This window comes from Colius striatus, chromosome 2 (genome assembly GCF_028858725.1).
Source record: "Colius striatus isolate bColStr4 chromosome 2, bColStr4.1.hap1, whole genome shotgun sequence".
Taxonomy (NCBI): Eukaryota; Metazoa; Chordata; class Aves; order Coliiformes; family Coliidae; genus Colius; species Colius striatus.
Genome location: NC_084760.1, coordinates 109429049 through 109449781, shown reverse-complemented (window position 1 = coordinate 109449781; position 20733 = coordinate 109429049). Strand labels below are relative to the sequence as shown.

The window sequence follows — 20733 nt, the reverse complement described above, 5'->3', positions numbered from 1 at the left end:
CCGTAAATCTGATGAAAGATCACAGAAAGTATCCCTTACTGATAGGTATTTTTATGATTTGAGAGCGTGGCTCAGCCCTCATCCTGTCTGGCAGTAATGAGACAGTTCAAGCTGCTTGCAAAATAAATGCAATTGAAAAGGCACTGATACAAGTTAGGTACCTGTCACATCTACTACACAACAGCCTGACAAAGGCACCAGTAGAAGTGACCCTGATTTCCCCAAGGGCTAAAACCCAGCATGGGCAGAACTATCTGTCTGAGCATTACTGTGGGATACAAACCACATCCTTCTGTTCACCTTGCATCAAGTAAAGCTTACCTATAAATCTGGTGAAGGAAGAAACAAGTATGTCACTTAGCACACAACTGCTTGATATCCCTGCTATCATAATCCAACACAGCACACCCAGACAGCCCTACCATGAAGTCTCGTATCACAGCTGTTATAACCCAATATATCCCACCCAGATAGGCCTCTGTTCATCCAATTACAGTCAAATGAAATCATCCCTCCTTAGGTTACCATTGCAATGCATACAGCACCAGTGCAAGAACCTTTGCAATCTTAAACATATTCCCAAGGAACAAGTTTATCAGAAGCCCTGAAATGCTGGGTGGGACCTCTGGCAACACAGCACTATGGAGCTGGGGAACAGCAGAAAGTCAGAGGTCAAAAGATATTGCCTCACTGCACGATTTCACCACAGTTCAGACATCTTCTAAACTTCTAAGTGTCTGATTCCCTTAAATTCTGTTTATATTTTTTACGTAAACAATATGTGAGTAGGTGCATGTTTAAATACACACATACAATACCTACTAGTGGTGCACTGTTTGTAAATCACAACATTTCTACTCCAACATTTAGTGTCTCCCCACGCTTCACATGTTATAATCTTAATCTTTTCAATCTCAGCAAAGAGCACCTGTACAATACTGGTTTGCCTTTGCTTACTAACCAGACACATCTTCCCTTCCTTTGCTATGGAACAGTCATTCCCGCATGTCATGGTCCAAGGCCAGCCCGCAATAAAGCACCAGGCAGCTGCTCGTCCATCCCCCTCCATCCCCCAGTCCCTTTGATAGGATGGCAGAGGCCCCAGTGAGATGGGAGGAGAAAAGGTAACCAAGAGTCTTGTGGGTTGAGTCAAGGGCAGGGAGGGCTTGCACACCAACTATGGTTCTGGGCAAAACAGACTCAACTACTTGCCTTAGGGAGGAAAACAAGATCAGTTTAATCCACCACCAGAAACAGAACAGACAGAATGCAGAATCAGAGCAGGATGATGAGAAAAATACAACCAGCACATGAGGATCTTCTTCCCCCACCCCTCACCTTTTCCCAGGCTCAGCTCTCTGCTCCCGATATCTCTCTCTTTCCCTGCCAGTGGGGCAGGGGAACAGGGAATGGGGGATTCAGTCAGTCTATCACAGATAGTCTCTGCTGCTGCTTCTTCTGCTTCAGAGGAGGACTCCTCACATTCTTCATCTGCTCCCAAGTGGGCTCACTCCCATAGTATACAGTCCCTAACAAACTTCTCTGGTATGTGTCCTTCCCAAGGCTGGCAAGTCCTCACAAACTCTGCCAACATAGGTGGCCTCTGGCAGAGCTCCAATGTTACCTCCCCAGAGAATCACAGACTCCTCTAGGCAGAGTCACCTCTGGCTTGGTGTTCTCCACAAGCTGTCAATACACAAAAAGTTCCATTTAAACATAAGAAAAAACTATTTTACTGTTCAGGTGAGGGAGCCCTGGCACAGGCTGCCCAGAGGGGTTGTGGAGTCTCCTTCCATGGAGGTTTTCAAGACCCACCTGGACATGTTCCTATGTGACCTGATCTAGGTGACCCTGCTTCTGCAGGGGGGTTGGACTAGATGATCTCTAAAGGTCCCTTCCAACCCCTACCATTCTATGGTTCTATGTTGATATCCAGCAACACTTCATTTACAGTGAAGAGCTAGGATTTAATCATAGAATCATTGAATCACTTCGGTTGGAAAGATCTCTAAGACCATTAAGTTCAACCACTCACCTCACACTGCCAAGCCCACTACTTAACCGTGTCCCTCAGCACCTCATCTATCCATCTTTTAAATATCTCCAAGGCTGGTAACTCCATCACCTCCCTGGACAGCCTGTGCCAGTGTTTAAAGTTTTTAAGATGAGGTTCAGGAAAAATTAGCCTGTTATTACAGGCTTGGAGAAACAAAAGATCACCCAAATGCCAGATCTGACCTGACCTTTAAATGTATTGCTCCAATAATATTTTTCAATAACTATGCTTCCCACTCTTTCTCTTGAAGGACAAGGGATATGAATGAATTGCAGCAAGTCAGTTATGAGCGGGCTACAGTTTTCCTTCCAAGCTATGATGAGACAAATAGTTGAACTCCAATGCCCAACATGAAAGGATTGTTTGTCATAAAGCATCCACTTATTTGCATTGTTTTAGTGAAACAGGAAGGAAAAAGTTATTGATACCCATGTTGCACCTGTTAGAAAATGAAGCAGCAGACTGCAGCAGAGATGAATTTTATGGTTGTTTTTTTTTCTGCTAGGAACAAGGAAATGCAGCTACCAATGTAACATCTAATGTTAATTTCTAATCTCACAATGCATCTAGAAATCCCATCAGGTTTTGAAAAATATCAGCACAAACTCTAAATACCTGAATGAATTCCAGGGTTTAAATGAAAACATGTGGGAAATTAAAAATCCAGGAAAACCTCTTGGACTTCCTCACATAAATAGAATTCAGTTTCATGACAATTATTTATTTGAAATAATTGGCTAAAGAACAAAAAAAAACCAGTAGATGTTTATCAAGAGAAATGTTGACTGAAAACATATCTCAAAAAGTGGCCAACAACATGCTCTTCTGCCATTTCTTTCCCCAAGTGCACTTGGAAGTCAGCTACATCTACTCAAATCTGTATCCCCAGCAAGGATGTTAACTCCCCTTAGAAAAGCATAAGGGAATGGATATTCTTGCTCAAGCTCTGTGGTTGCATCTTATAAATCACTCATCTGTCTCTCTTACAGAAGAGAACACAATTTATACACCTTTCATCTTTCTATACCTACACAGTTCAGTCAATGATAACACCAGTTAAGTTGATTCTTGCTGCCTGCCTTGAGCTCAGAAATCCTGAGCTATGAGGCTTGCCTGCTGCTTGCACTAATCCCTTGTCTGCTGGCACTGGGACTCCCACTGGTAATGACATAAAAACGGTATTCCAGGGCAGAAAGCCCAGCAACAAGCAGCATTTTTCTCAGGAGAGAGAACCCAGCTGCAGAACAGTATCTAGTGAATGGTATGTGTAAGTAAAACTGTGACGAACGTTGCCTGTTTGCTCTCACTTCAGGCTGCTGACCTGGAGACACACATTTTTCCCCTCTGCTTTTCTCAGAGAGAAGCTGGAAGGTGCAACAAAGCAGTACTCACTCAGCTCTTGTGAATTGTGTGTAGACCTCTCTATACTGTTAGAGCATTCATGGATGGCTGATAGAAAATCGTGTAGCTTCTTCATTCTTCTGTTCCCCATATTTACAGTGTGACTAGTATTAACTAGTAAGAATTGATGGTGATAAAAGCAATAAAGACTGTGTGGTCAGAAAGGACACTTCTGTGGTCTAATGTGATTTTTCCTGTAGGAAACTTGCAGATGTTTCTTATATCCTTTCTGTTTCTATGGTAATTTATTTATGTTTAAGATTTCCATACAACAATGAGATTCCATTTTAGCAGAATGAATCTTTACTTAGACAAGTCTCCATTTTCCACTTCTGATGATGACCCATTTCTGCAGCAGTCAGAGATGATCTTATGGTCTACATGGAAAATATCAAGGTCTTTCTTGATATGACGAAGAATGTTTCACCACCTAGTTCTAAATTGTTGCTCTTATTGCTGTGTGTAAGAAAATAAACTCTTCTTGAAGCTTTGTTGTCATCTGATAACAACAAAATGGTATCAATTTTAGAGGATATAAATGAAAAACAATGTTAACTCAGAAGCAACAAACCTGGACACTTTATGTGAAATAAAGGAAGTAAGGTCAGCTCAACTGAGTAATGTAAATGGCAGCCTCTTCTCTCAAAGTCTTTTGACCTGAACTTAACATAAAATTGCAACCTCCTCCTCTGGCTTTAGTAAAATAGCTTTTACATAGCTACCAGGTTTTTACAGGATCACAGCATCATAAATCTATCCATTCAGATGCCAGGACATTTCCAGCAGAGAAGTAGCCTAACAAATGTTGTGAAGGCTGCTGCTGACAGCAGCAGGTTTGGAGCCAGTGCATCATCTTCTCAAAGGCTCCTGGAAACCTCTCTCATAAAGACTTAGCCTTTGGTACACTGCTTTGAATTAGGGTTTGAAAATATTACACTGATAAAAATGCAATTATAGCTTTTCTACACATAATCTTGTTGCCTATACAACAGATTCTGGAACAATGCAGGGCTCAGTTCACTCTTATCCTCCTTCTTCATTCCATTTGAGGTTTAATCTGTTCTTACACCAGTTACACAGTGGTATAAAATCATAAGCTAATGTAAATTTACTATAGGATTATAGGTGTATAGATGAGATCAGCATCAGGGTTTCTCAATCCACATTCTTTTTCCCCTGGTCCTCTGTGGGACGTGAAAAAGAAAATTATAAAAAGTGAAGGAGGAACCAAAGTATAAGCCACAACTACAAACCATGAGGCAGAAAAGTTTCACAGGTTTGCTAAAGTCATTAAGTAATTTTGAAGTGATCCCGTAGAAGACTACTCTCTTTCAAGTTCAAATGGCAAGATACAAAAGCAGCTGAATCCACTCAGAAGCCATGGCATGTACTGTTAGTTGATATAACAAAAGCCTGTCTTTTCAGATGAGAAATTCTGAAGTGACAGAACTGATTGCAGCATTTCCAGTAAACAACTTGAACTCAACTGTAAAACAGTCTTGAATGAGCTGATTATTCTCATCCCTACTTGATGTCAGGGAAAGGCCGTGAGGATTTAACAAATAATGTAGGAAATTAACATTCCTCCAATAAAACAAATTATGATCAGCAGCTCAGCCTGCTGTTGTAATCACATTTTTAAGTTGAAAAAGCAGGACTATGAAAAAAGTGATAGCTAAATGAACTGGGCACATTTTTGGTACGTCAGGTTGGTGCTTGTGTACACAAGGGCAAGTGTATTAAGAGCTAAGTTTTACAGAAATGAATGACATACTTTTTCTTACAGTCGTCAATTGATCAACAAACTTTAAGATTTACTCTTTGTATAAAATAAATAACCAGTTTTGACTCTTTGGAGCCACAGTAAGGACTCAGTTTTCACACAATCGCTTCCAGTAAGATAAGAGTCTGTTATGATTTCCTGAAGTCCCTTCTGATTTTTTTTCATCATTCTTTCCAAGTTAAAAAACAGTTTGATTCTGTGTAGTAGAAGTTCAATATTTGCATAACACTTACAGATGCTTTTTCAGTTCTTTCCACCATATCCTGTAAATGTATCCTTGCAGCATGTCAGCGTGGCAAGCTGAAGACCCAGAGCCAGGAACAAGAGAGACTGTTACACTATGCTGACTCTACCACTCTGTTTAAGAATGTTAATTTTCATGCAAGGCTACTGCGTTTGTTTACTTCCAGACAAGTGTGATTTCTATACCAACTGTAGTCAGCAAACTAGGTTTGTGAACGATAAAATCCTACACTGAAGGTAAGGGTTTAAGAGAGTTAATCAAATGAGACAGTGAATGCCAAAACTATACTAAAGCTGGAAGAGAGGGTGGCATACAAAACAACTTGAAGGGATCCATTACAACAGTCATCATAAAGTTGAGTATCCCACAGTACTCAAATCTATTCTACCTTGGGGTTTGCAGTAACTTTATGTTAGGTAACATTCCAATCAAGCTGCATATAAATCCCACATCTGTTTGAGACTTGGGTTTGTTACAAACAATAAAATCTTTCGTTTCCTGAATATCCTATGGATATTCAGGACAAATAGCTAAATCTGAAACAATTCAGTATTTTTTACTGATGAAATTTGCAGACATCTGCACTATGAAAGAATTGTGGCAGAGAACCACATGGAAAATCAGTTTTGCACCTGTAATCCACTATTTTCTATGTTCATTGCTGCTTTACTTTTTTTGGACCTTCATATTTGGAACAATGCTCAGTGAGAGTGAATGTGCTTTTCCAGTTACATATTTACTTGCTCTAGAAGAAAGAGTTCTAGCAGAAGAGTCGAAGATGAGGAATTTCTTTCCATCTCTTCAATTCTTTTCTTCAATGACCAGTGATGAATGTTCTCAAATTCCATTACAAGGCTGACTATCATGATACAGAAAATGAATTTATTTACACTTACAAATTTGTCATCAGACAAATTACTGGGACCACTGACTCACTCTGTCATCTTTGCACATAGATCTTTGGATCAGAGGCAGAGAGTATCAAAAGTTACAAGCAATTTCTTTGCAACAGCAGTTTTTATCTGGTTCTGTCACTAAACCAAACACTTGGCAATGTCCTAGCTTACCTACCAAGCTGGGAGGACTGGCTGATTCACCACAGGCTGTGCTGCCATTCAGCGGGACCTCGACCAGCTTGAGAGTTGGGCACAGAGGAAACTCATGAGGTTCAACAAGGACAAGTGCAGAGTCCTGCAGCTGGGAAGGAACAACCCCATACACCACCCCATGCACCAGTACAGGCTGGGGATTGACCTGCTGATGAGCAGCTCTGCAGAGAGAGACCTGGGAGTGCTGGTTGATAAACTAACCATGAGCCAGCAATGTGCCCTCGTGGCCAAGAAGGCCAATGGCATCCTGGGATGCATCAAGAGTGTGGCCAGCAGTTTGTGGGAGGTTCTCCTCCTCTACTCTACCCTGATGAAGCCTCATCTGGAGTCCTGTGTCCCCAGCTCCAAAGAGACAGGGAACTTCTGGAGAGAGTCCAACACAGGGCTACCAAGATGATCAGGGGACGGAAACATCTTTTTTTATAAGGAAAGGCTCAGTACCCGGGCCTGTTTAGCCTAGAGGAGACTGAAGGGGGATCTCATTAACACTTACAAATAGGGGGCGAGTCTTTTTTCAGTAGTGCCCAGTGACAGGACAAGGGGTAATGGGCACAAGCTGGAACACCAGAAGTTCCACTTGAACATGAGAAAAAACTTCTTTCCTGTGAGGGTGAGGGAGCCCTGGCACAGGCTGCCCAGGGAGGGTGTGCAGTCTCCTTCTCTGGAGATTTTCAAAATCTGCCTGGATGTGTTCCTATGTGACCTGATTGAGCCTGCTTGAGCAGGGGGGCAGGACTAGATGTGAGCAGAGGGGTAAAACTAGATGATCTCTAGAGGTTCCTTCCAATCCCAACCATTCTCTGATTCTATGAATACTGCCAGACCAGCATTCAAATACATACAAGCATAAAGTCCACAAGAGAGGATACCGGTGTTCTTCTGAAAGACCCTTCACTTCCTGCTGCAACTGAGTAAAAATGAATTTAAATGCACTAAATAAGGAGAACAAACATGGACTAGTAAGAGAATAGGAATGGCTTTGACTTTAGGCAGGTGTATGCACATAGGTTTTTAATAAACATATCAGTTTGAATGGCATTTTTATCCTGGTTTTCCAAGGAAATCAGGCTCCTTGATTGTGCCTATTAGTGTTGGTTGCAACCCCCAACTCTCCCATGCTTCATTTCCAACTTGGCTTACACCTTTTGACGTTGTTGGCTTTTCATCTGAAGTTGACAATGGGGGAAGAAATCTCTGAGAGATTAACATGCTGTAACTTCAGTGAAAATTAATGGCTATAAAGAGCAGAGAGGCTCACTGTTAGCATCTTCACTATGAGAAATATTGCAGTATGAACTTGGCGTAGTTACCTGTTCTGTACAACCTGTCAGTTGCCCTACTCACATAATGGCAGAATAATTAGTCCTCACATGAGCCACAATATGTGCCTTCTCCTAGGTGATCAAGTAGAGAAAGAAGAGCTGAAAGAAGTGGAAGGGGTATAGGGAGAATTAAAGGACTTGAATGTATTCCTTCATTTAGAAGGAAAATTTGAGATTACTGGGAACAAAACAGTAAGAGAAGAGCCTTCATACATGCACACCTTAGAACAACCTGATGCCATCAGTTCCAATGCTCAAACCACAACTTGATTTCACAGCTTGACTCCAGTGTTAGACTGGTTCAACAGCTACCGTGGACATATGGTATTCTGGTACTGAAGTAGCAGAAGGAGGTTTGCTTTTTACCTGGTCTGGGAATAAGCAACACTGGTATAAATATGTTTTCTCCAGAATCGATCCAGAGAAGAAAGGGCTGTGCTACTTTGCTGAAAGGACTATATTTAAGGCAATAAAGCTGTGCTTATGGGTAAGTCCTTTAGGTACCTAAATCAGCATTAGATGTCACTGGATGTATTTAGGTTGGCTTTAGAGATCATTATTTTATACATTATAAAACTAAAGAATTCTATCTAAACTAGAACACTAACGTTAATAAGCACAGGTTAATGCTAGATTTAAGCAAACATAAAAGCTTGGCAGCTGGTTTACTATGTCATCCTTTTGTATCCATCCCAGCAAGGTACTGAAAAAAAAATGATAACAAATGGTAACATCATTATCTATAATTAGGTAAATAGGCCTATAGCATTTTTCTTAACTTTTAGATTTCAAAGCTATTACACATTAATTTTCACTTATAATAGTCAGAAATCAAATGCAGTCACCCCATTCTACAGAAAATGAAATAAACTGTAGGGACACATTCAAGTGGGTTCTGAAATATCAGGAAAGACCTGTGAGATGTATATTGTACTCCTAAGCAGGACACAGATCATGTGTTGATATTTACTTGTCAACTAACACGACCAGGGTTACAGTGAAAGTCTGTACAGAAGGTGGGAACAGAAACAAGACTTTCTGAATCATCTTCCTCTGTTTGATGCCATAAAAAGTAAAATATTGCAATCAGATCAACTGATCATACATTGGAAAATTACAGCAATAACAAAGGGAGAATAACCTTGTAGTTACGATAGTGGACTTGGAACATTTTTGTCCAGCTCTGGGCTCTGCCACAACATCAAACAAGTTAGCTAGTTTTTTTCTCCTCAGACATTTATCCATAAAACAAGAGAATTTCCTTTTTCTATCTTATCCATTCGTGGCTATATGATTTTGAGAAGCAGACTGGCTCTCATTATGTATTTACACATTGCATAGCACAGTGGCCCTTTGACTCAGATGCACTATTGGACGTCTACCTTAATGCAAACAGTAATTATATACAGTGCATTTTTGCCTATACTGTATTTCAGAATGTGTTCAGGATGTTCTGCAACCTTTATACCAAGGAGCTAACGTGGGACAAGGGATCAGTAACACTTAAAGAACTGACTATAAAATACCTCCTACCTGCACAGGTGTCTCCAGAGTGTAGATATGTTCCCCACGCACATTGTAGAACTTGACTAGTGCGCTCTTCAACAGAGAACCATTGTTGAGGTCAACTAGCTGGTTTTGCTTTTCCATGCCTGCTACTGCAAGTAGGTCTCCTTGTGTACACCACTGTACCACCACATCTGAAATCACAAAGGCAGTTTGCAATAATCACTGATTAGAATCAGCAGAATGACGTTTCCAGATGCTGCAAAGTGACTTGAACAGTTCAACTGTACTCTAAAAGGTTACTTAAGTACTTAGAAATGGAAATATACGCCTATGACTTGACTTGACTTTGTAATCTGAACAACAGACATGTAAAAAACATTCATTTTTCTCTCTGTGTTGAGTTTAGAAAGCAGTCAGTGGTTGCTCCTAAGTACCTAAGGACAAGAATTTATTAGAGATGTTAAAACTGATATGGAAGACATACATGCAGATAAATGCCCCAAGTTCTTACTGGCTGTGAATATAACTTTTAGCATATCTCAAACTAGAGTTATTGGTATACCATCAAACTAGAAAGACTTTTGGATTTTTGTCTATAAATACATATAGCCTCCCTGTCACAGGTTTTCTTTTGACACCTGACTTGCAGAAATCTACTCCTCTGTCTAGCAGGAGTTTGCCAGAAGCATCCAGGGCTTGCTTAATCTCTCATATACATGGATATGAATATGAATATACATATCAGTTACTTTTCCTACAGGCACCTCATGATGAGAAACACCCACAGCTTAATTTGGGGATGCTAATTTCAAACTCCAATATCCTCTAACTCTTTATCATACTGCAATGAGAGTACTAAACCAGTATTTTATGTTTTGGCTTGTGTTTCAGAGGCAGATTTGCGTGTGAAAAAATACTGTGCTAACCTTTAAACCTTTTCACTCTTAGACTGAAGGTGAAAGGGAGCTATTTGGTGCTGAGACAACGTGAAGGCTAAGACAAAACTTTTGTGCTCTAGGACGCTCAATCTGCTGAGAACCTTTTGAAGACATTTGTGGGCGAGAAGCTGTCTTCAAATGAAGAAGCAGGAGAGAAATAAGAGTTGGCAGGAAGGATCTCAAAATTGTTTCAAGATGTCAACTTGTCATTTTCAGAGACTTTTATGAGCAATTTAAAAATGGTTTTGTATTATTTCAACTTTCTGATATTTCCCATGGGAATTATGCTTCTGTACACATCAGAGGCAAGATGTATGCTCCTCATGATAATTTTTTGACATTTAGGCATTGTATGCCTCTTTTTCTCCTCTTAGTTCTCATCTACAATGGGATTTAATTCATCTTTCTCAGAGTGTATAATGATAGGCAAGTTAGAAATCAATGAGGCAAGCTGATCAACTCCACTTTTTCACAACTGGATTAACTACACAAAAACACTACAGTGGAAAAACAGTCTCATTTGGATACATGCCTTCAGGTAAAACTTTCAGTTGATCTCCACACCAAGAGGAAGAGGAGTCATTACTGTGTACATCAGTGTTCTCTCTCTCTCTCTCTTACAAAACTCCTAGAACCAGAGTGCTGCAAAGGCAGTGAAGGGCTGGACACGAGCTACAGCATCCCTGCAGGACAGCAGCTCTACAGCACACTTGCAATGCCAACAGGGTCTTCAATGATTATTAAGCCTTGATAGCTCAACATCAGTTCAACTAGGTCTCAGGGCAAGCAGAGAGATTAAAAATCAAGTAGAGGTTTCATCTAGGGTAAGGGTCTGCAAGTAAATAAGTGGATCAGAGTCATCTGTCAAAACTATTTCCCAGCCAACTAAAGGCATTTATATTGGCAAACCACAAATAGAGAGCACCCTAACTGTGCAATAGCTCTGCAGGCAGCACTGGTAGCTAACAAAACTAGTAGATGTAATTCAGCAGTTATGATGGCAGCAGTGCACTGAGAATCACTGACTTAAAAAGTGTAAAAAGGGAAAGGACTGAACAGCTTAGGACCTCCACCAGAAATGACAAAACTTCCTACAGTATTCAAGCTGGATGAAAAGAAGAACTTGGGTAATCAAATTTGGGTAATTTGGGCAATCAAATCCTCATTCAAAAGCAAAAGTTTTCCTATATCAATGTAAGTATTCCCAGAAAAATTACAGCTATCCAAAGCTAGCAGAACAGCAAAAATATATTGTTATTGCTTGAAACAATTTTATAGTTGCCTGCTTTTAAGAGACACTGGCTAGCCTACAGCAGCCCATAAAGACAAGGACATCTGCTGCAGAGACCACAAAGCAACACTTTGAGATTTCAAACAAAATCACATGAATTAACACTTGCAAACAGTACTGAAGACTGTCCACTCTCAGCAGAATACCAAGTAGCTGGAAAAGACCCTGAGCTGGGTGGTTTTGCACATTCTTGCATCTGATAGAGGTCAATAAAATTACAGTTACTGTAAAAAAATGTTTATGAGAAGATAAAGAATATATGGACATCTATATAAAACTATGTGTAAAATACTTTCCACCATATAATGCTTCAAAATACCAGATAGTGATATCCCAATCACTTTTCTCTGTCTCTTGTCTCACATACACTCCCAGTCCAGCAAGATGTTGCACATTCTTTGTCTACTGACAAAAACAACGTAGTCCAGTTTACAATTCATAAAAATATTTCTCCTCTAATTTGTACATGAATATTTTTCTAGAGGAAGATGATGATTTAACTAATGGATCTTTTTTTCATTAGTGACAGTCAATGGAGAAAGAGAAGCAGGACAGACATCCTCAGCAAGACAGCGCCCTGCAACTCTAAACAGAATAAGATGGGGATTATTTATCCCTACTGTTTCCAGTTGAAAGCTAGACTAGATGACAACTCAAGACTACTCCCTGTCCTGGTTACCATGATACAGTATTGATGCTGAGCAGACCAGTCAGTGAATATCACAAGAGCTTCTCTAAGTTGCTTCCCCCTTCCCAGACTTCAGGCATCTTCAGCTGAAGAAGTCTCCTAGATAACAGCGTTGCCTCATGATGCTACATTTTCCCATACAAGCAATTATTGTGTTGGCACAGATGAAAGCAGACATGGAAAAGAAATCTCAAGAGGGACTTTTACCTTCTAAGACTACCCTACACAGTGGATCACCCAAAAACTATTGGGCTGGTGTCAGGGCAAGTTTTCACCAAAAACATCCCACTATTATAGATTAGTTAAGAGCCTAATTCATCTAATATAAAACTAATTTACCTGTGGAGATGAAAAAGAATCAATGGAACCTATATTTAAGTATGTGTTTATGTGGTGTAGTGAATGAAAATGTTTCTGCAGGCAAAACGCTATGAATTGTACTGAGAGTCCTGGCAAAGTAAAAGACTTTTTGATAAGTAAGAACAGCAAAAAATTCAATGTCAATTAAAGATTTTATATTGAATATTGACCTTACAAACACTCATGCACATCAGTTAGCATGATGTATGGTGATTAACCAGGAGAATTTCATCCTCTCAGAACAAGTTGCCTCTTGATAACAATACCAGCAAGTTTTTAGTGTTTGGGAGAGTCAAAACTGCACTGCAATTCGTTACCAAATGCATGAGAGGAGACCTTGTGAATTAAAGACACAAAGGCAGCATTACATAGCAGGGATGTTCACACAGAGAAGCAGAAGTATCTTTGCACATTCATCTGGAAAACAGCAAATGGGTCAGTTTGCTCTACAAAACTGCCAGAAACTCCAAGGTCTCAAAAACTGAAACATTTTTTTTCGGCAGACGAAAGCTCTGCCGGTCGAGCGCTCCCGTTCCACCCGCATCGCTGAGGGAAATGGAGGTACTGGTGGCCAAGGGCTTCTGGGTTGGGAAGGACAGCCCCAAAGACATGACCTCATCAGAAAGGCAATGCAAAGAGAGAGCAGGAAGGCGACAAAGTGGCTTCTGTTTGTACCTTTCAACCCTGAGCGGATGATAGTAGGAGACAGGTCGTCATAGTTGTTCATTAAACTGATGTCTCCCGATGTGAAGCTGACAGTAAGTAGAGGCTTGGTGTTCTGCACCGGGACTGGATACGCAGCGGGTCCATCTGCAACAAAGAAGGTGCTGGAGTGAGCAAAAGGCAAATGACCAGAAGTAACTATGCTGTACTTGAGCCTACTGCTAACGGGACCGATTCCAGGCCTCAAAATCTACTTTCTATGGGCAAACACAAAGCAGGTTTACCTAGTTGATTGTCTGCTTTTGTGAACCTCAACGTTTTTACTTTGTGAATTTTTCATAGAATCACTTGGATTCTGGATCAAAGACCTTTAAGATCATTAAGTCCAACCAGTAACCTAACACTGTCAGGCCCACCACTAAACCATGTCCCTCAGCACCTCATCATGTATCTTTTAAACATCTCTAGGGACGGAGACTCCACCACCTCCCTGGGGCAGCCTGTGTCAGTGTCTAACAACCCTCTCAGTGAAAAAGCTCTTCCTAAAAGAACTGTTTTACTGCAGTTTATTCAAAGTGATTTATGCATTATGTTATCCAGTGGTGGTTTTCAATCCTTCTCTGTTATCAGCTCCCCAAAGTGCCCACAAATTGAAAATCAGTGCATTAGAAGTCTTCCTTGAGACTCAAGTTGAATAACAGTGCAATAAATTATACAATCACATGAAAAATTATTTGTTAGACACACTTTCTGCTTGGGCTAGTGCTGAGGACCCCAACTGAGATCATATAGAGACGTTATATGAACTTCTAAGAGAACATACTGACCTTTCACAAATCACTGTGTTCTACAAGTTAAGAGCTAGGCAGCAGCAGCAAATGTTATCTGTCATCCTGCATAACAGGATCCAATGCACTCAAAGGTAGAAGTAAGCCCAAATGGAACATTTAGCTTTCAAAACCTTTTCTGCAAAGTCTCTGCTCCTCTGGGCCTATTTTTCAGGACCTGTCAAAATTCCCTAGTTCAAATACTTCATGACTAATATCACCAACTGTAGCACTTGCTCTTTAACTCTTTTTAATTATGATATTTGACAGGAGATGCTGCTGGCCCCCAATAAAGTGCCTCTCAAGGTCCAGCCACTATCTTTTCAGTCAAGAAAAATGGCAGGCTCAGTTAAGAGTGGTGAACTTCTAAAAAAGCTGATCAGAAAACATTTTGGAGAAAGCTGTCTAGTAATTAGCATTTAATGTATATAATTTAATAAGAAAAACCCATCAAACTTCCAGTCCTGCCTACACACCTCTGTGAGTCAAAGGTTTGTCACCTTTGAGAGGTTTATGCTGCATCTGCTCTAAAGAAAACACATCATGTTTGGATAATCATTAAAATAGACTTGTAGGCTTGTAATGAATCCACCCACCCCCAACTGACTCAGAAAAACCTCGCGCATTTGGATCATTTAAGTTCTTATCTGCATACTCTGCAACTTCCCCATTCTCCAACTGGAACCTCAGTAGTTTAAAAAACAACAAGAAAATAATTTAATGTTGTTCTCTGTCTTGCTTTAGACACTTGCTAGGAAATTTGAAGTTTATTTCTGTTCTTCTAAAGTAAGAAATCTCACTCAGTACCAAAAGTGAGGCATGAAAGTCAAAACAAAACCCATTTTTAAAAGATCTTAACATTTTAGCAGATGCTCACATTATCTTCTATCATTGTGAAATACATAGGCTTATTATACTGCCGTATATACACATCATTCTGGAAAAGGAAGATGTTTTGACTGAATCTAAATTAAGAGCTAAAATGGCAATAGTCCTTAATTCAGTGGTTCAGATTTGAGATACAAATCAGGAATTCTTTCTAGCTATTATGTTAGGGTTTTTTTCATTGTATAATTACTGTTACATTAATGTAGTTCATAACTTAGTTCAGACTTCATACACTGAAATATAAAAATAAAATAAACAGATGCTATACACTAATCAACAGCATTTACAAGAAGAAATTACTTTAATAAGAAGGATGGGGCTTACTGTGCTTGGATACATAGGCCTCCTAGGTCTTTGCTATTGGTGATTTCCAGAGTTTAAAACTAAAACACTTAACCCGATGAGTTATATTTACACTTAAGGGGAGGGAAAGATTTCTTCCTGACCCTCAAACTGGCAACGTGTCCTGAAGCATGTGAATTAGTAACTCCAGACAGCTCCAGTCTCCTTTCTTCTGCCCTGTGTAACTGCAGGAAACATTTTCATTTCCAAATCTTTTACAACTTTTTGGAGCTCTTTCTGTCAAGACTACCAAGGATGAGACTGTACTGATGAGCATTACAGAAATCCTATGAGATAAAGATAAAATTAAAGATGTCATACTTTTCACTATGCCTAGAATTGGTGTCTTTTCACGTGAATCTACGTAACGCTACATTAGCTTTTGTGAATGCAATCTGACTGCCTCCATATACATGGACTATTCCATCTGTTATCAGATGCAGTTTCAGCAAAACCTGATATGCCCCTCTCCTATGTTGTTCACTCACCCTCATTAAAATCTTTGAGCTTCATGTTATCTCATTTGTGCAAACTGCAGCAGAGCAGCACATAGGAGGTGTGACCTACAGCAAGCCATGCAGCAAGGCTGATGGCAGAGCAGGGGACAAACCTCCTCTCCTGTACCAGCTCTCTGCTCCATCCCCTATGCGATCTTCACAGGAATTCACCATCTTTTGGCCTCTACCAGCCTGAATCTGTGGCCATCCTGTTGTTTTAAAACAGCATGACAACTCCTTGGTGTTCAAGAGGCCTTTGTGAGCGCTTACATAGTTGAGACAGGAGGATGTGCACACAGCACTACCTTGTGGTGGCGAATAGTCGTCAGAGTCTGTGTCGCTCTCACTGCTGTCCTCCACCAGGAAGCTGGGGTAGTTCCAGGACATGCTGAGGATGCCATCTGACTCGTGAAGGAGCACGTGGGCCAGCATTCGGCCATGGCAGTCCATGACAATAACCTGTCCATCAGCAGTGCCGAACAGTACCTGAAAATAACAGAAACAGCTCTCAGTCCCACTAAACGTCAGCCGCTGGACCCTCCTTCAAACACATCTTGTAATTAGCTATGCTGGAAATTAGTTGAAAGCAGTCAGGGACATGAAACGGTGCCACAACAGGAGATCGCAACCAAAGCTGTATATAAAGAATGAAGTTAAAGCAGCAGGGTCTAGAAGTAAGAGCCTAAAATCTGTGAGAAAGTAACATTTCACGGCAGGGTGTATTTTGTTCACTTTAATATGAACCATTACGCTGCGTTTGAACTTGGCCATTGCTACAACTAAAATGAGCCCGCAGAAGGGCTACTGCAGATTCTGCAGTATTCTTGGTTTATACAGAAACTTCTAAAATTGATGGCACAAACCAAGGTATCCATCAGTCACAACAATATCAAAAGGCACAGCTGACAAAAGCGAGGTCTTAGCAGAGATTTCAAACGAGCTTGTGAGAAATAGAAAGCTGAATAGAGGAGGACAGGTTATTCAGTTGATGATCTGAGACAAGGTGGGAGATTGTCTTCCAAAAACAGAGGCAAAAGCAATATGATCAGTCCGCTGGAAGCAAATTATTGTAGTCCAAGAAGAAGGCAGTATGTTACACACTCAGGAGAGATGAAGATGACCTTTTACCCACCATTTCAAACACAAAATGTATAATATCACGTTCTTTTTCTTGCTCCTACTCTACTCGGTAGCCAATGCTTACTGACTGAAGTCAGGCTGATTAGAACCTAAAATTTCTTTTTTATAAGCATTTTCTGTCTTGAGGATTTGAGCAGGTTGAGATCCTGCATACTTGATGAATTTTAGAAAAACATCAGGAAATAATAAATTAAATTATGAATTAATAAATCCACAAAAGGATAAATGCATTAGCCAAGGCTGTAGCTGCTATCACATAATTCCATATGAGGCATATATATTTTAAAGTAAGTTTAAAGGCACTCATCAAATTGAAAACTAGTCAGCATTAAAAGTGAAGTTAAAGGGAAGGTCAAATCTTATATTAGCAATCCAGTCTACCACCTACTGTCAGTGTAAATTTAAGATTCTAACAATTATATGCTCAGACCTAAACATCATTTGGCTTTGTATCTTAACTTTAACAGTAATCAAATGTTTGGAGAAGAGTAGAAGAACAGGATGCACTGCACAGGTACGTCCCCTACACACCCATGTAGCTTCCAGCAAAAAACACCACTTCTTCCTTGATAACTGATAATTCCACGTGGTAACCTTTACCTCTTAACAGTACAAGAAATATAGACTAATTGTTCCCTGCTTACATTCCCAATGTTGGTCAAACCTCTATTATCTAATCCTTGAGTCATCTTTTTTCCAAGGCTGCTTAGGATCCCCACGACCAGCTGTCATTCAAAGACTCCCAACATCCTTGTTGACCTTCGCTGTCAGAGGTCTTCCTTTCTACCTTCCTTCTGAGACGTCATGCCAGGCTTGCAAGCATTCAAACTGTGTACTGTATCAGACTTACACAATAGCATTAATCTAGCAAGCACTTGCTATGGTTGCACTTCTGAAAGTTTCAGAAAGGAAGGATGGCTTCAAAGGGCTCAGTCAAAAATAAGAAGTGGTCAATTGTTTTTTTCTATGATCAAGAAGGTTGCAAACTAGAACAGTAATTTAACAGAGGAACTCCAGTAAGATCATTAAAATACTAAGAAGATCAATAGAGTCGTTTCACATTGTCAGAAGCAATGAAAAAATGGTACCTGCTTGCCTTAACAGCAATCATTGCATGTCACAGGTACTTTTGTGTTAAATAGCTGCCCCCTTAAAACAGTGGCTAAAGTTTGCTACAAGTTTCAGATCACTACTTTTTAGACATAAAAGCAAGAACTCCACCTTTGTTCATCTTGTACTCCCCTCTCTTATAGTCCTTTAATTATAATTTTCTTCCACATGTATCATTCCATCTCCTTTCACATCGTTCATTATTTCAACCATTTCTACATGCATAATCAGTGCACAGTCACTTTCATGATCTGCTTTCAGAATACATTCACTCTCTTTCAGATCTCTACAAGATAAACTTCTACAAAGCCAAAATCCTACTGGTTGCCATTGTTACCTTCTCATGCTATTTTCAGGTTGAAATGTATCAATGCCTAAAAGACATGTAGTAATCAAAAGGTGGGGTACTCTGCTCTGAAGCTATTTATTCATGAAGAGATGAATACCAAAACAGCCAAGAAGCTAAAAAGTTAAATCCAAGAAGAACAACTCAAACCCATTCAATGACTTTGCTACATGTGGATCTGTTCCGTTGAACTGTCAACGATTCTCATTTCTGTTGTGATGCTGTAAAGCATCTGGACCAGAAAATGGTCTGACAGCATCAAGATCAACAGAGTTACAGTGAAGCAACCACAGATCTGGCACACTGAAGGTCTCGCTCAGGAGGCCCACTACCTCATAAGAGAAATCTAATTTACTAAGTGATGTTGGTTTTGCACACAATATTTTTTGTTGCTATTTAATTTGGTTACAAAATGAACTCATCAACAGTAAGAACAGCAGTGAAGTTTTATGTTAACTTGAACACACCAGCCCAGTAGGAAATAGGGAGATCCCATCATCTCACTGCATCTGATTATATGCAGTAGCCTTTGACTGAAGCTCAAATTGAAATAAGAGAAGCTGGATTTGCTATAGCTACAAGAAGAAAAAGAAAGCCACTGGAGATTACTTCAGGATAGCACTTTGAAAGTGAGAGAGTCCAGAATCATCTGCTTTACTCATGTTGGCCCAGGATTTTCAAAAGAACCTCTTTGAATTTTTACACAAAATGTACATCTGACAACTGAGGGAGGCAAAACAACTCATAAATTCAGCTAATTAAAATAGCATTGAAAATTAAAACTCCATCCTAGTATAATTTGATTATTTGAAACTCCAAATTTTCACAGAAAGACAGAACTTGCTTTGTTGGACTATGTAAGGTGCATCAACAGTTTACATTTAAATGCCTGGGTACACTGAAATGTTCTGAAAGTGAACGCCATCTGTTCACAGAATTTCAAGTGGTCTAAGCTGTGGCAAAGCTTTATCGTAACTCCACCCAGTAATTACTCAAGTTATATCACTTCTTTCTCCCATAGGATATGTGGCAGGTGGAAAAGACAAAGTGACCACATTTAAGTATTTCCAGAAAGTGACTGATCACATTAGAAGGTGGCAAAGGGTTAGATGTGTCCTGGAAGTTGCTTACTGGACCTGGACTTGAAATTCTGAAGCCTTCTACAGCCTTGAGTAATGCAAATAACTATGTAACATGAAAATGCTGGTGTCTCATAATGGTTAATATTTTAAACAACAGTAAGAATTTTAAAATGACTACTAACAATAAAAAAATAGTATGACATAGCATATGGCATAGCTACTATTTCCACTTTTATAATGCAAATTGGCTACTTAGTCTGCTCCTTTGCAGACTCATTCCTGGCCAGTTCCTCTCTTTCCACTAAGTCATCCCAACACACTAAGTAAAATATGCATTGTTATAATTTGCTACACCTGCTAAATCATTTATGCAGAGGACATAACCCCACTACACCAAAGCACACACACAGGTATTTCTGTCAGGAAATCCTAAGGGGGGAAGACTGCATTGCAACTTGTTGACATTTTCAGAACTTCACACATTGTTTCAGCTATTTTTTGTAGCCATCTTTTTTAACAACACATGTAAAGACTTCTGAGACCAGTAAGTCACCATCTCCCTCTGGAGGAAACATCCTACCCCAGTCCTTTTAGATCAGTTTACAGGTGTTTAGCGATTCCATGTTCAATTTTTGCTTCAATCACTTGCAAGGTGCGGATACAAATCTTATTTGCACATTTCTTGGATGTTCATAAAACCTTTTCTAAACCTTGAAAACTTAGAACAGAGAGATGTTTCTGCAAGTAGCTATGTTACTTTACCCTCAAGATCCTTCATAATCTTTGGATGTACCAGTCAGACAGAAGGACTTGCTGCATTTCAAACTAACCTGTTCCAGGACCTCCTTTTAACTTCCTCAGATTCAATGAGGAGTCTCTCAACAGAGAATAGCCCAGGGCAGAAAATCTCATCAGCAACTTGTGATCAAGTAAGTCATGAACTATCTCACAAAAACTTACACTTTTTGCTTTCCACATTTTCGAGGGATGTGTTTCCAAAGTCTAAAGGATTCCTCTTCCACCTACCCACTTTGCAAACCTTGTTCTTTCAACATGCTGTTTACCCTCTGCCCTTCTGGTTCCTATCCTGTTTGGCACACCTGTTTTGAGGCACAAATGACATCACTAACAGTTTAC

The 20733-nt window shown here is 39.9% G+C and overlaps 1 protein-coding gene across 1 annotated transcript in view; it reads right to left on the bottom strand.

Annotated features, from left to right (window-relative positions):
* The window catches only part of TULP4 (TUB like protein 4), a 177078-nt gene that overhangs the window by 26176 nt on the left and 130169 nt on the right, over positions 1-20733 (bottom strand). The window contains exons 6-8 of the mRNA XM_061989039.1: positions 16224-16404; positions 13377-13511; positions 9449-9615 (exon numbers count right to left, since the gene is read on the bottom strand). Coding sequence (XP_061845023.1) covers positions 9449-9615; positions 13377-13511; positions 16224-16404 — 483 coding nt within the window. The remainder of the gene's footprint in view (positions 1-9448; positions 9616-13376; positions 13512-16223; positions 16405-20733) is intronic.